Genomic DNA, 14,383 nt, shown 5'->3' with positions numbered 1-14,383 from the left:
GTAACAGATTTGTGCCTTTCACATATAGTCCCCATCTCCTCCTAGCTTTATTTTTTTTACTAAGCCTTCTTAATAGATAACCATATTGAAATTACTCCAGAAACTGCCCAAGCGGCTTGTCTCTGCAATTACGGTGCATCATATCATGTAAAATTGATATATTTAATAGATATGGATTCATTATTTAGCAGTAAGTCTTTTATAGCATCATAACCATTTAGCATTAAACATTTTTAAAAAGCTTTCTAGTGCTTAGTTCTTTCCATTGAGAATATTGCCTGCTCTCGTGATGTCGTGTGCCATTTCCAGGTGAATGAGATTTTAGGATACTGCAAAAATGTGTTGAACTGGGAATAAAATCTGTTTCACAGTGTCCTTAACCCCTTAAGGACACATGACGTGTGTGACACGTCATGATTCCATTTTATTCCAGAAGTTTGGTCCTTAAGGGGTTAAAATTATAGACGAATACAGCTGTTAGGCCAGTCTTTTTTTCCAGGAAACTTTATTTAAAAACACTTGGTGAACAAACAGACAAGGTACTAGTGGTCTCACGCAATCTCCCACTAGTGAGGCTTACTCACTAAACTAAAGTCTACATAGTGTGGCAAGGTCAGAGAGGCTTTCTATGTGAGTAATAGATTGGAGCGATCTCTATTCCCAGCATGATGGGGTTAATTGGGGGGAGTCACCCCTTGAATGTTATCAACCAGGTGAATGTAATTAACCAGCCCTAAGGTTTTAAAAGGTTAGCCTCTGAAGACATCAGGGAGTCTAACAGCTGGGAGAGAGGAGGTAGTTAAGCCTGAGACTCTGAGAAAAAGGTACTGTGTGAAACCTGCTAAAAGTGCTGTATTTCATTTTGTTTGAAACTGGGAACTAGCTTAGCTGGCCAGTTGGATAGTTAGTAACACTGTTGTTTAGTAAGTCTCCAAGTTGGAGTAGGATTTATTTTCTTTTTGTTTTATTTTGTGGGAGAGCACAACCTTGTATATATTGTGGAAAGTGACAATAAACTGCAGTACTATTTTATCCTGACTGTTGCACTTGAATTTTATTGTGAAGAGCCTGGCCATCCTGCCACAAGTGGTGACAGAAGTGGGGTTAGCTGTTTGAACCCTGTATTAACATGGAGGATGTGTTAAAGGCCTTGCTGCATGCTACCACAGTGCAACAGGAAGCTAACCGGCTGATAACTGCTCAAATGGGGGCTGTGTTGCAGGCACAGCAAGAGGACAGGACTGTCCTGAAGGAGATTGTGCAGCAACTCTCAAAAACTACCAGAGAGGAGCAAAGCAGCGGTTCAAAGCCAATACGTGCAAATCAGTATCTGCAAAAGATGACGCCGCAAGATGATGTGGAAGCATATCTCATTGCTTTTGAGCGAACTGCTATCAGAGAGCAATGGCCTCATGCTCAATGGGCTGGCATAGTTGCACCTTTTCTGCTTGGTGATGCTCAAAAAGCTTACTTTGACCTAGAGGAAGAGGCGGCTGCAAGCTATGAGGTTCTTAAAGCAGAGATTCTTGCAAGGACTGGCGTGACTCCAGTGATCCGGGCCCAAAGGTTCTACAATTGGAAATTCCAGGAACAGAAGGCACCCAGGTCACAAATGTTTGACTTGATTCATCTGGCAAGGAGATGGTTAAAACCAGAGAGTTCAACACCTGCACAAATAATTGAGACATTAGTTTTGGATCGGTTCTTGTGAGGATTACCCCATGGTCTGCGACAGTGGGCAGGACAGGGTAGCCCTACCACTTATGATTCAATGGTGGCGCTGGTTGAAAGATATACAGCAGTGAGAGAGTTAAAATCTACAGCACCACCTGCAGTACAACATAACCAAGGACTGATCCCAGGCTCAAAGACCTTGAACTATGGCACAATTCAAAAGCCTTTGATACAGACCAGGAGAACCCCAGTTACCTGCTTTGAGTGTGGGGAGCTAGGACACATAAAGGCTGTGTGTCCACATTTGCAAGAACCTATGGAATGTGGGTATAATTCTGTAAATGAGGACTTTTGTGGACTGATCTGTTTGGTGGGGAAACATACTGAAACATGCATATATGATAAAACTGTTTTGTTAAATGGGAAGGCAACCATGGCTCTTGTGGATTCAGGTAGTGACATTACCCTAGTGACAAGCAGTTTGATTCAGCCTTCTCAATTGATCCCAGAAAAGAAGGTTAAGGTACTTTTGTGTGCATGGCTGTACTGTATCATACCCTACTACCTCTATAAAAATAGGCTGTCTTGGCCAAACATACCCAGTATTGGCAGCAGTTGTGCCTAAATTGCCACATGCTCTTATTCTCGGGCGCAATTTCCCAGGCTTTGAAAGCCTTATTCAGACCCAGTGTGAATCCATAAGTGAGAGCCCTCTATGTATTTTTCCATTTACACACCCTGACTTGTTTTATGATCAATGTAAAAGGCGCAAGTCAAGGCGTGAACGAAGGGAAGATAAGCATAGGGGAACTATGAATTTACAAATGGCTTTGATTAATGAAGCCAAAAGTAATGAAGGTGTGGTCTTACCTAGTCCAACTACTAATTCCACACCTTCAACTGAAATATTGATTGAACCCCATGTCCAAACCCTACAACAGGTTGATATTGAGGACTTGGGCATTGGTTCAGGTCAATTTGGAAGGGAACAAGTTAATGACTTAACATTGCAAAATGCCCGTAACCAAGTTATAGAAATTAATGGTACTATGGTTGATGGGAAATCCAGAGAGATGTGTCCCCGTTTCATTCTTAGAAATGACTTGCTTTATAGAGTGATCAAAGATGAGGGGCTAGAGATTGAACAGCTTTTGGTACCCAGATCTTTCAGAAGGAAGGTGTTAGATCTGGCTCATTCTCACTTATTTGGGGGGCACCTGGGGGTTGAAAAAACTCAGGAAAGGATTCTAAGGAGATTTTTCTGGCCTGGGGTATATGAAGAGGTCAAGAGGTACTGTTCCTCATGCCCAGACTGCCAACTAGCAGCCCCAAAACCTAACTTAAGAGCACCCCTAATCCCATTGACTATAATTGAAACCCCTTTTGAGCGAATTGCTATGGATTTGGTGGGACCATTGGAAAAGTCAGCTAAGGGTAATCAGTACATTCTGGTTGTATTGGATTATGCCACACGCTATCCAGAAGCTATTCCGCTTCGCAATACTGCTTCCAAAACCATAGCCAAGGAATTGCTCCAGGTATTTTCTCGGGTAGGGTTACCAAAAGAGATTTTAACTGACCAAGGTACCCCTTTTATGTCTCGACTAATGAAAGAGCTATGCCAATTATTGCAAATAAAAGCCTTGAGGACATCAGTGTACCATCCTCAAACCGATGGCTTAGTAGAAAGATTCAATAGAACCCTAAAACACATGTTGCGCAAGGTTGTAGGTCGAGATGGGAAAAATTGGGACACTCTCTTACCATACTTGCTGTTTGCTATTCGGGAGGTTCCCCAATCTTCTGTAGGGTTTTCCCCTTTTGAGCTCCTTTATGGTAGACACCCAAGGGGTCTATTAGATATAGCAAAGGAAGAATGGGAAGAACAAACAGTACCTGGAAAGAATGTGATTCACTATGTAGATCAACTCAAAGAGCGCATTACACAAATTTCTCCAATAGTCAGGCAATACCTGGAAGAAGCTCAAAGGAGCCAACAGGTTATCTACAACCGTCCGGCAGTAGTAAGGTCCTTCCAACCTGGGGACCGAGTGATGGTACTTGTCCCCACAGCTGAGAGCAAACTCCTGTCTCATTGGCAAGGCCCGTCCGAGGTTATTGAACAAGTAGGGCCAGTAAACTATAAAATTAGACAGCCTAATCGTAGGAAAGTTGAACAAGTTTACCATATAAACTTATTAAAGCCCTGGAAGGATAGGGAAAGCTGTATGATTGCTGTAGACAAATCCCCAATTGTTGACGTTGGCATATGCGCTGATCTCACCCCTGAACAGCAGATGGAAGCCAAAGAAATGATATCCAGAAATAAAGATGTATTTTCTAGCATTCCTGGCAGAACTAGCGAAATCTGCCATGACATTATCACAGAACCAGGAATTACAGTAAAATTAAAGCCCTATAGAATTCCTGAGGCAACAAGGGGGGCGATACAAACAGAAGTAGCAAAAATGCTTGAACTAGGAGTTATTGAGGAGTCACATAGCCAGTGGTCTAGCCCCATAGTTTTAGTACCTAAACCAGATGGGTCAGTGCGTTTTTGTAATGATTTTAGAAAACGTAATGAACACTCTAAATTTGATGCCTATCCTATGCCCCGAGTGGAAGAGCTTATTGAGAAACTGGCACAGGCCAGGTTTCTAAGTGTTCTAGACCTAACAAAAGGATATTGGCAGATCCCGCTAACAAAATCAGCTAAAGAGAAGACTGCGTTTGTGACCCCTGAGGGTCTATACCAGTATACGGTCTTACCATTTGGGCTTCATGGAGCCCCAGCAACCTTTCAGAGGTTAATGAACAAACTGCTAACACCTCACTCCAGGTATGCTTCAGCATACTTAGATGATGTAGTCATCTATAGCCAAGACTGGGCCTCCCATTTGGAAAAGGTAGAAGCAGTATTAAACAGCATAAGGAAAGCTGGTCTTACTGCTAATCCCTCCAAATGTTCCATTGGTTGTATGGAAGCCAAATATCTTGGCTATACTGTAGGGAGAGGACTGGTAAAGCCGCAAATGACTAAAGTTGAGGCAATTGAAAATTGTCCACGCCCTCTAAGAAAGAAACAGGTTAAAGCTTTCTTAGGATTAGTTGGCTATTATAGACGCTTCATTCCCCACTTTGCAACCCGAGCTGCCCCTCTCACTGATTTGATTAAAGCAAAGGCACCAGATACAGTAAAATGGAATGATAATGCAGAAACGTCTTTTACAGATTTGCGTACAGCTCTATGCATGCAACCCGTTTTGGTAGCCCCAGATTTTAAGAAGCATTTCTTTTTGCAAACCGATGCTTCCGATGTAGGCCTGGGGGCGGTACTATCTCAGATGATTGGTGATGAAGAACACCCAGTGCTATTTCTAAGTCGCAAGTTACTGCCAAGAGAGCAAAACTATGCGACAGTAGAAAAAGAGTGTCTAGCCATTAAATGGGCTACAGAAACATTGAAATATTATCTGTTGGGCAGATCTTTCACCCTTATCACGGACCATGCTCCACTACGGTGGATGCAGAACAATAAAGACAAGAATGCTAAGGTCACCCGTTGGTTCCTCTCTCTGCAACCATTTAAATTCTTTGTAAAGCACAGGGCTGGTCTACTGCATGCTAACGCGGATGCATTATCTAGAGTGCATGACTTTTCGGCTAAGGCCGCTTCACACACCAGTGTTAAGCTGGGGGGGAGGATATGTGGCAAGGTCAGAGAGGCTTTCTATGTGAGTAATAGATTGGAGCGATCTCTATTCCCAGCATGATGGGGTTAATTGGGGGGAGTCACCCCTTGAATGTTATCAACCAGGTGAATGTAATTAACCAGCACTAAGGTTTTAAAAGGTTAGCCTCTGAAGACATCAGAGAGTCCAACAGCTGGGAGAGAGGAGGCAGTTAAGCCTGAGACTCTGAGAAAAAGGTACTGTGTGAAACCTGCTAAAAGTGCTGTATTTCATTTTGTTTGAAACTGGGAACTAGCTTAGCTGGCCAGTTGGATAGTTAGTAACACTGTTGTTTAGTAAGTCTCCAAGTTGGAGTAGGATTTATTTTCTTTTTGTTTTATTTTGTGGGAGAGCACAACCTTGTATATATTGTGGAAAGTGACAAACTGCAGTACTATTTTATCCTGACTGTTTCACTTGAAGTTTATTGTGAAGAGCCTGGCCATCCTGCCACAATAGGTAATAATCAATGAAAATGTTTGGTAGCTCCTGAGATTATACAATAAAAGTGCCAAACGTAACCTGGGCACAATCATATGGAATTAAAAAACAGCAACCTTGTGTTGGTCATTTTGGGATGCGGATTTAATTTAGATACTTGCTTAACAGTATTTTTTTTCTACAACTGCCTTATATATTTGCACACCAGTGTGTGTATGCACATGGATATATCTATATCTGTCTGTCTATATGTATTATAAATGGTAAATATATATATATATATATATATATATATATATATATATAATATCAGTAGTGTACCCCAATTTCTGGAATTAAGCTATATCTTCTAATAATCTTAAAAAAAAAAACAAAAAACACAAATGGCACTGTCAACGTAAAACATCTTTCCATAAATCTGTGTCAAACAATAATACATTTATATTAAAACTATTTTCTCCTAACAGAGTCATACTAAGTTTATCTGGCATTGCTTGTTGACGATGTGTCATTTTTTCAGTGTGGCTGTTCTGGAATTGCATCAACATTCCAAGCCCTCGGTGATAATTCTTGCTTGCACAAAAAATATAAAATAAAACATAGATGCTGAGAGTATGTGATATCGGTAACTCATCAAACTGTACATTGTAGGTCCCTGCTTTCCACTAAGTTGGAAATGATTATCTGAATTATCATAAGATGCTCTGTGTCAAATATGGCCAAGGTTCACTGGAAATCTTGGGTATTTACTTGGCTATTCTTCTAAACAGCATACATTTTTCTAGGTGCACTTGCACACAGTTTTGTAAGTAGATTGGCAGTGAGGTTGATCCAAACATCATGGAGAACTAACCACCGTTTTTCTATGGATTTAGGCAGCCTCAGTTGCTTCCGTCTCTCCAGACTTAGCGGTGTTGAGATCAGGCTCTGTGGAGACCATATCATCACTTTCAGGACTACTTGTTCTTTTATCATTCTTATTTTTCTTAATTACTTTGGCTGTATGTTTATGGTCGTTGCCATCCTGCAGAATAAACCTGGGACCAGTCAGATGCCTCCCCGATGGAATAGCATGATATACAAGTATCAGCCTAAACTTGTCTGCATTAAGGAGACCACTAATTTTGACCCAATCTCCAACTTTATTTGCAGAAATACCCCAAATTTGCAAGGCACCACCACCATGATTGACTGTTAACGGCAGACACTCGTTCTGGAATCACTCTCCAGTCCTTCAGTGAACATATTTCCTTTTGCTACGTTGAAATCCTTAAATGTTGACTCATCTAGAGTACCTGCTGCCATTTTTTGTACCATAGTTTGTCTTTTTTTTAAAAATATTCTTTATTTTTGCTCACCACAATGTTGTGAGAGAAGCAGCAAATTGCCAGAAACATACAAACAGTAGTAATACGAGGTTCACGTACAACATTACATAAACACTGTGTTAGTGGTGTCTTGTACATGGAGGTGAGTATTTTTAGGGTTATGGGGAAGCTGGGGTCAGTTCATCGTGTACAAGCTGTTAAGTGGCCTCGGTATGGGTCAACAGTATGTCACGTTAATTGCACAGTTCTCTATCGTGCGTTTGACTCTGTTATTCTAGGGCTGGGGATTTGCTTAAAGGGGGATCACTGGCATTAAAAAATAAAATAAAAAGGAGAACGATTTAAGGTTAAAAAGAAACCAAAACGATTAGAGTGGTATTGGTGTGTGATCGTCGCATGAGCTAGGCTATAATGCAGAGCATGACCTGGTTGGCTTTGCGCTTGTCTTGGGCTTTTGTATAGTAGACTGATATGTATATTTATTTTATGCCCCTGGGTATAGCTTGAGTGGCTGAGTGGTCATCAAGGGTATAGAGGTGGGAGGTTGAGGAGCTTTGGAAGTCAGGCCTAATGACCCTCTACAGTAGTGTAAGAACTTTGTGTAAGTCAGATATCTTAAAGCGTATAGAACATAAAAAGTGATAACTAGCGAAGCAAACAACTATAACCTAAATCTTGATGACTGCTCAGGTTGTGGCTGCAGCGGTGTCCACCGGGACAAAATAGGTACTTTTCTCCATGTCCCAGGTATGTGGTGGCGCTGGGGTGCCGTGTGGGCCAGGCCTGATTATCGAGTCCCGTGGGAGCCCCAGGACCTGTTGCAGGTAAATCGTACCACAATGTCACTACAGATGGACTCCGGTGCTCTCTGTTGTTTCAGAACTCGGAAGGTCCCATCAATGCCGATGCTTCTGGCCTGTTTGGGAGTCAGCAAGGCCCCAATCAGTCTCCGTACCAGGTGTGGGAGTTCAGCCACTGGTAGTTTGTGGGGTAATCAACGCACCTTGAGCTGTTAATATCGCTGAGTATTATGGAGCTCATGTAATGTGCGCCCGTCTTGCTTGGCTGCTTCCCCCACCTTGAGAGGTATATCTTTTTGACTAAAAGTCTTCCATGAAGACCACTTCTGGATAGCCTTCTCAGGGTATTTGATGGGTGCACCAGGGCTCACTGGTTTCTGCCAATTCTGAGCTAATGGCATTACAGTTGTGGTAAGTCCACTGCATCTACAGTCCCCAGTGTTTCCCATTTCATTGTGCTTTTTCAGAAGAGCTTGAACAGCACTCCTGGAAACCTGCTTCTGTTTCACAATGAGTGGAATGACTGGGTTTCAATCTACATATTAAATAGATGATCATTCGCACCCATTTGGTTTAATAAATTATACGCCTATAAATTCCCTGATTGTTTAAGTGTACCTAGAAGAACTGATGCTGTTTTGAAGGCAAAGGGTGGTCACACTAAATATTGATTTGATTCATATTGTTCTTCAGTTTTTACTCACTTTGTATTTTGTTAATTTCCAAAATGTTTGCACAGTAGTGTATAGATAGATAGATTGATTGATTGAAAGATGCACACATTTAAAACAAAAATACTACAAGAATACATATACACACATACATTTTTTTCTCTATCGACTAACATTCGAAGACGTTAGAATAAAAGAATCGCTTGCTTCTCATGAAGACAATAACGTGAGAAATGGATTAGACATTTTTTCAGATGATCTAAAAGTAAAAAGGCAATATAAAAGCAGAGGGAAAAGGTCAGTAGGGCACTACTGAAAGATGCACGAGCAGCTAACAAAAAAACAAAATAAAATATAGAATCGATCACAAATGAAAACAGATCCACAAACCAGTCAGGTTCAGCAGGGATTCTAAATAATAGGAAAATATTGGACAAGGTTGTAAAAGTGAAGGCTTTGCCATGGAAACTAATGGAATATCCCTGCTGATCGTTTCACTTTTATAACAGAATCCAAAAATTCCATAAACCCCACACAAAGGACAAACTATTTTGATACAGAATTTAAACACAGACCATAACTTTGGCTTATGGTCTTTCTTGCTAAAATGACTAATTTGTTAATGCTGCACTGACAAAAGCAATATAGGTGATGATACCCCAAGCAACAACTTTTAAATTCATAAATTAAGCATTCTATACAACAATATAGAAACTATCAATATGTAATTATTTATAAATATTGCAGAAACATTTGACCCAAGTGGCAGCATATCTAGGTCTTTGCAATATAAAGTCTTAAAAAGGCAGGAAAACATTTGGTTTTCACACCATAACAATTGAAGTGCTTTTAGAGTGATTCAACTATACTTAAGGAAAATCATATAAACATTTACCAAAATCTTTTTGTACCTTTGTTGATGACCCATGTCAACCAATATTTCATCCACATGTCTTTGGAGTTCGTTTCTGTCCAAATTTTTTAACTTCTTTACTTCATTCTGGACAAAATACCAGAATTCCTGGGCTCCATTTTCAATTGCTCTTCTTAAGATTTCATGGTCTTTTCCCATACCAGTCACTAAAATTAAAATGAATAAAAAAATGGGTTAATGAATGTAATTTTCCCTCTGGAGCTAATGTATGACCCTATTTATCCATGCATTAACAAATTCTAGAGGTATTGCTATTTAAAATATATCCAGGAACTCATACAAGTTCTAGTTTTAAATCATGTCTGCAATTAGATTTAATAAGCTTTACACTTCTGTCATGCCTTTTGTACCATCAATGCGTCCTTTATGAAAAAACAGACTAAATTCTAAGATAACCCCCTGATCTGGTTGACCCAACAATTGAAATATAAATTTCATTTTAGCCCACTCTGTCTCATTGGGATCAGAAATTGGGTGGTCAGTAAAAACAAGGAGTAAAGTTTAAAAAAGCAAAAAAACGGAATATGAAGCTTTTGGTATATAATCAACAGAATAACTAAGCAGTGACTGGAGCACATATAAATTATCGGATGGATTGCAGTGCATCTCAGGAGTCTGCAGTGTTGCCAAGATATTCAAGAGAAGCAACGCAGGAGTTGTGACTGGACGCTTGGAGTACTGGTGCAATTTCAGCCCATTCACATGAGAACAACTCTTAACTGATGCTTTTTGTAGGTTGGAATCTTTTTAATAAATGAATGTAAACGCAAAATAATCAAATACCTGGTGGTGGTGAATAGGTTTCAGGGCAATTTACAGGGAGACGCAAGCTTTTCACAATGGGATTGCACACAGTATGAATGTTTCCTCCAACAATGAGATTAGTACGGTTATTATCCAACATTAAAGAATATGCATCTGCAAAAAATAAATAAAAAAATAGGTGCACGCATTGGGTGTTTGACTATTTTAATTTTTTATTTTTGCAGTGCATATGAGCAGAACAAACGTGCATGGGGTACCCCAACGGCAATCCTCATGCTTTTTTCCCCAGACATTAGTAACATTGAGGAATACGTGAGTACAATTTTATAGTTAGAAAAGATAAAAGGTCACAGACTAGGTAGGTAAATATGTTGAAGTAAAGTAGCTAGCAAGGTTTATATAACGAGATACGAACAGGCATAACACAGGATTCCAATCTAACCTGTATGTGAGAGGTTATACATAGATATATGATGACTAGCAGGCTTATACAAGTTTAGATGTGAGATATACATGCAGAGTAAGATAACTACTGGGTTATAGAGCTATGGTTATTTCTATACTGCTTTTTCACTTAAGAGCAAAAGAATGGATAAATAAAGGAAAATAACCTTTAGGCTGATTATGCATTTCTAAGCGTTAGGTTGTGGTTAGCTTGTCAACGGAGAAAAGTAACTAGCCATACAGATTGGCTAGTATTCCTAGTATATCTCATGGGTCAGACTCGTGGCTCTTGCTTACTATCGCTAAAAATCATAACTAGTACAGACTTAAATATATCTAGGATAACGAGTTGAACCACCAAATTCAGCCCCCTATGCTCCCCCCCACATTACACATGCTTTAAGAGTATAGAGAGGAAAACGTGAAAAATAAACACTAAAATTAAGCATATATTTCAGACAGGTCGCTCGGGTAGTATTGCACCAGGCAAATGGTGTCTGTCAGTGTGTGATCAAGCCTTTAATGTTCTTGGGGCCTTTTTCTCCGATCATCTGATCCCTGTAAGTGGCAAGGTTGGTGCTGAACGAGGAGAGAGTCCGCAGACCACATCGGCTTGCCAGAGCTGGGCTTCCAGCGGTAGAGAGAGCCTCCACCCACATTCCACAGACTTGAGGACACTTTGGTGCCAAGGCTTTCCCCCGTTTGGGGTGGCTGGAGGATCTAGTTGTAATTGTCCGCTTTCTGCAGGAGATCTACGGCCTGCGTGGTCGGTGCATTGAGTGCTCTCGGCTCAGGTAGGGTAATTACAGGGTGGGTCGTCGCTTGCGGAGTCGTTTTACCCCAAGGGAGACCTCTCCTCTCCGGCAAGGTGCATCTCTGCACTTTCTCTTTTGAGTGAGGTGGGTAGGCTTTTGTTCGTTCCTGTAGCTTGTGCCAAAAGGCTTGAAAGATTTCGTTCAGCCGCTGTATGGTATGTGAGATAGCACTGTGTGGCTGCTGCCATGATTGGCCAAGGCCTCCTGCAGCAGTTTGGAGTGCGTCCGCCATTCTGAAGGGTCGAAGTAAGCGAGGAGCAATCGGGAGACAGTGGGATGTAGGTGGTATGTGACCCCACACGCTCGGCTGACTTACAGTGGTGACCGGGATGACCTACGCCGGTCCAGGTGGGGGAGAAGGAGTTGTGCGTAACCACACTATAGGGTGTAGGAGCAAAGGACTGGATTCTGCACTTAGATTGTGCCAAGACAAACACCTCAATGCGTTTGGGCCCCTAGCAAAATTGTTTGACTTGGCGGAGGACGCGAGAGCTGGAAACTGTATGGTAAACCCGGAGAAACTCCGTGGTTGGGTCCAGAGAGCGATTTGCATCGTTGGGAGTGCTAATGCCTCCTTGTCCATGGAACTGTGAAAAGCCATCCTGTTTAATATAGAGTCAAAGTTGGCCAATCTCGCCCTGACTGAAGCTGGTAAGGATGCCCAAGTATTGTTTGGTGATGCCTTTCTTAAGGATCTGAGAAGCTTTGTAGGGGCATTTACTGCCCTTGATAAGGCCCAATCATCCATGCGAAGGGTATTTCAGGGGCGGTTCTCTACATGGGCCGTCTGGCCGGCCGCAACTATTTCCAGTCCCATGGCTCGGGACGAGGCTCTTACCAGAATCACTCCAATTTCCAGGAGACAATGCTCTCGTGTTTGTGTATGGGGCAGACTCCGTCATTTCCCCCCAGTTTGGTCAATAATTACCTCAGACACATGGGTACTCAACACGGTTTTCATATAGAACTCGTGAGCACGCCTTGCGAGATTCCAACTCCTCGGCCGACCTGTTTCTCACTCAGAGACCGCAAATTGATTGACGAGGAATTATCGGCCCTCCATGACAAGGAGGCAATCGAACTGGCCCCTCTGGGCCCCAAAGGAGTCATAAACAATATATTCATAGTGGAAAAGAAAGGCGGGCAGATATGCCCTGTCATCAACGTACGCCCGTTCAACGCTATAGTTCGCTACCCCCACATTAAGATGGAAGGCATCCACCTTCTGAGGGACCTGCTCCTTCGCGGAGATGGTCTTGCGAAACTGGATTTGAAGGACGCGTACCTGAAGTGCCGGTAGCCGAACCTTCTCGATATCTACTTTGATTCCGTTGGAAGGACAGAGTTTGGTGCTTTACATGTCTTTCTTTTTGGTCTCTCTTTGGAGCCCTGGTGCATCACAAAGCTGTTGCACCTGGTAATGGCCTGGCTACGCAGTCAGAGCGTACGCCTGATTGTCTAACTAGATGATATCCTGATCATGGCTCAGGAGCGCTCCATCCTCACGCAACATCTGTGATGGACCGTGGACCTACTCAGTCAGGGGTTCATCTTCAACTGGTAGAAATCCTGTCTGTGTCCGTCCAGGCGCATGGAATTTCTAGGTTTCCTTGTGGATTTAATGGAGGAATTGTTGAGCCTTTCGTCCTCCAAGATTCGGACGATCTGCAAGGAATTTCGCAGGGTGCTCCTCCGTCCGCAGATCACCCTGCGTCACTTCGCAAGGCTTATCGGCCTCGTCTACCCGGGCGGTGTTCCTGGCCCCTCTCCATTACAGGGCACTCCAAAGGTTGAAGATCGCCCATCTGCAAGAGGGCGCTTCTTACGCGGATCTGGTCACCAATGATAGCGAAAAGAAGGACGAATTGCAGTGGTGGATCATGAACCTGTCTGCATGGAACAGTAGGGCGATCTTTGGTTCACAACCAGAGTTTACGATCGACACCAGTCTCCGAGGATGGGGTGCTCACTGCAAAGGTGTGTCGATGGGGGTGGGAGAACCGTTGGTCGGACGCTTATGCTTAATGAAGCGGTTTTGGTGTATATATCATGGCCTTGCAGTCTCACTGCTCGATTCTCTGCCATTTAGGAGTTAAAACACTTTGTTTATACTTTATAGTCAAACGTCCCTGCATGTGCCTTACACAGCCTTCCTAAACATGTCCTGTAAAGAGACATCTAATGTTTAAACTTACTTTATCGCACAGCCCGTTTAATTTAGAATTTATTTCATGCTGTGTTAATAGCCTTCTAGACCCTACATAAGCCTCCTGTCTGTGATTAAAGAGCATGAGAAAACTTCTAAAGTAAGTTAATATCTGATCAAAAATAAAACCATTGATTTCTTGCAGGCTGTGTCAGTCATAGCCAGGAGAGGTGCAGAAACACGTGAGTTAACTTCTAAATGGCAGATAATTAAACAGTGAGACTGCAGGAGTATGATCAATACAATAAAACGGCTTCATTAAGCTAAAGTTTTTTTTTTTTTTTTTCAATTCTTTATTTTTATTGTGCAAAAGTTTAACAGACAGGCTTGCTATGCCACAACAATAAACACGGGCATTTCAAGAAGCGTAAGACTTTTGAGGCATATGATAGTACTGCACATTTTTTTTTTAAACGAGAAACAGGCTGAGACATGTAATGTCACTTAACAAGAGAACAGTTAGATTGTGTGAAACATCTTGTTTGGATTGACACTGATGTATACAAATCTATTAATTCAAAATAAGGTAACAGGCTAAACAGTAGTTAATTCCCTGGCATGGGAGCCGCTGGGC

The 14,383-nt window shown here is 41.9% G+C and overlaps 1 protein-coding gene across 2 annotated transcripts in view; it reads right to left on the bottom strand.

The window, feature by feature from the left end:
- Positions 1-14,383, bottom strand: part of FUT8 (fucosyltransferase 8) — a 173,286-nt gene that overhangs the window by 19,776 nt on the left and 139,127 nt on the right. For both annotated transcript variants that reach the window (XM_063438912.1, XM_063438911.1), the window contains exon 4: positions 9,557-9,725. In XM_063438912.1, coding sequence (XP_063294982.1) covers positions 9,557-9,725 — 169 coding nt within the window. The remainder of the gene's footprint in view (positions 1-9,556; positions 9,726-14,383) is intronic.

This window comes from Pelobates fuscus, chromosome 13, assembly GCF_036172605.1.
Source record: "Pelobates fuscus isolate aPelFus1 chromosome 13, aPelFus1.pri, whole genome shotgun sequence".
Classification (NCBI taxonomy): Eukaryota; Metazoa; Chordata; class Amphibia; order Anura; family Pelobatidae; genus Pelobates; species Pelobates fuscus.
This window is presented reverse-complemented; position numbering and strand designations above follow the sequence as displayed.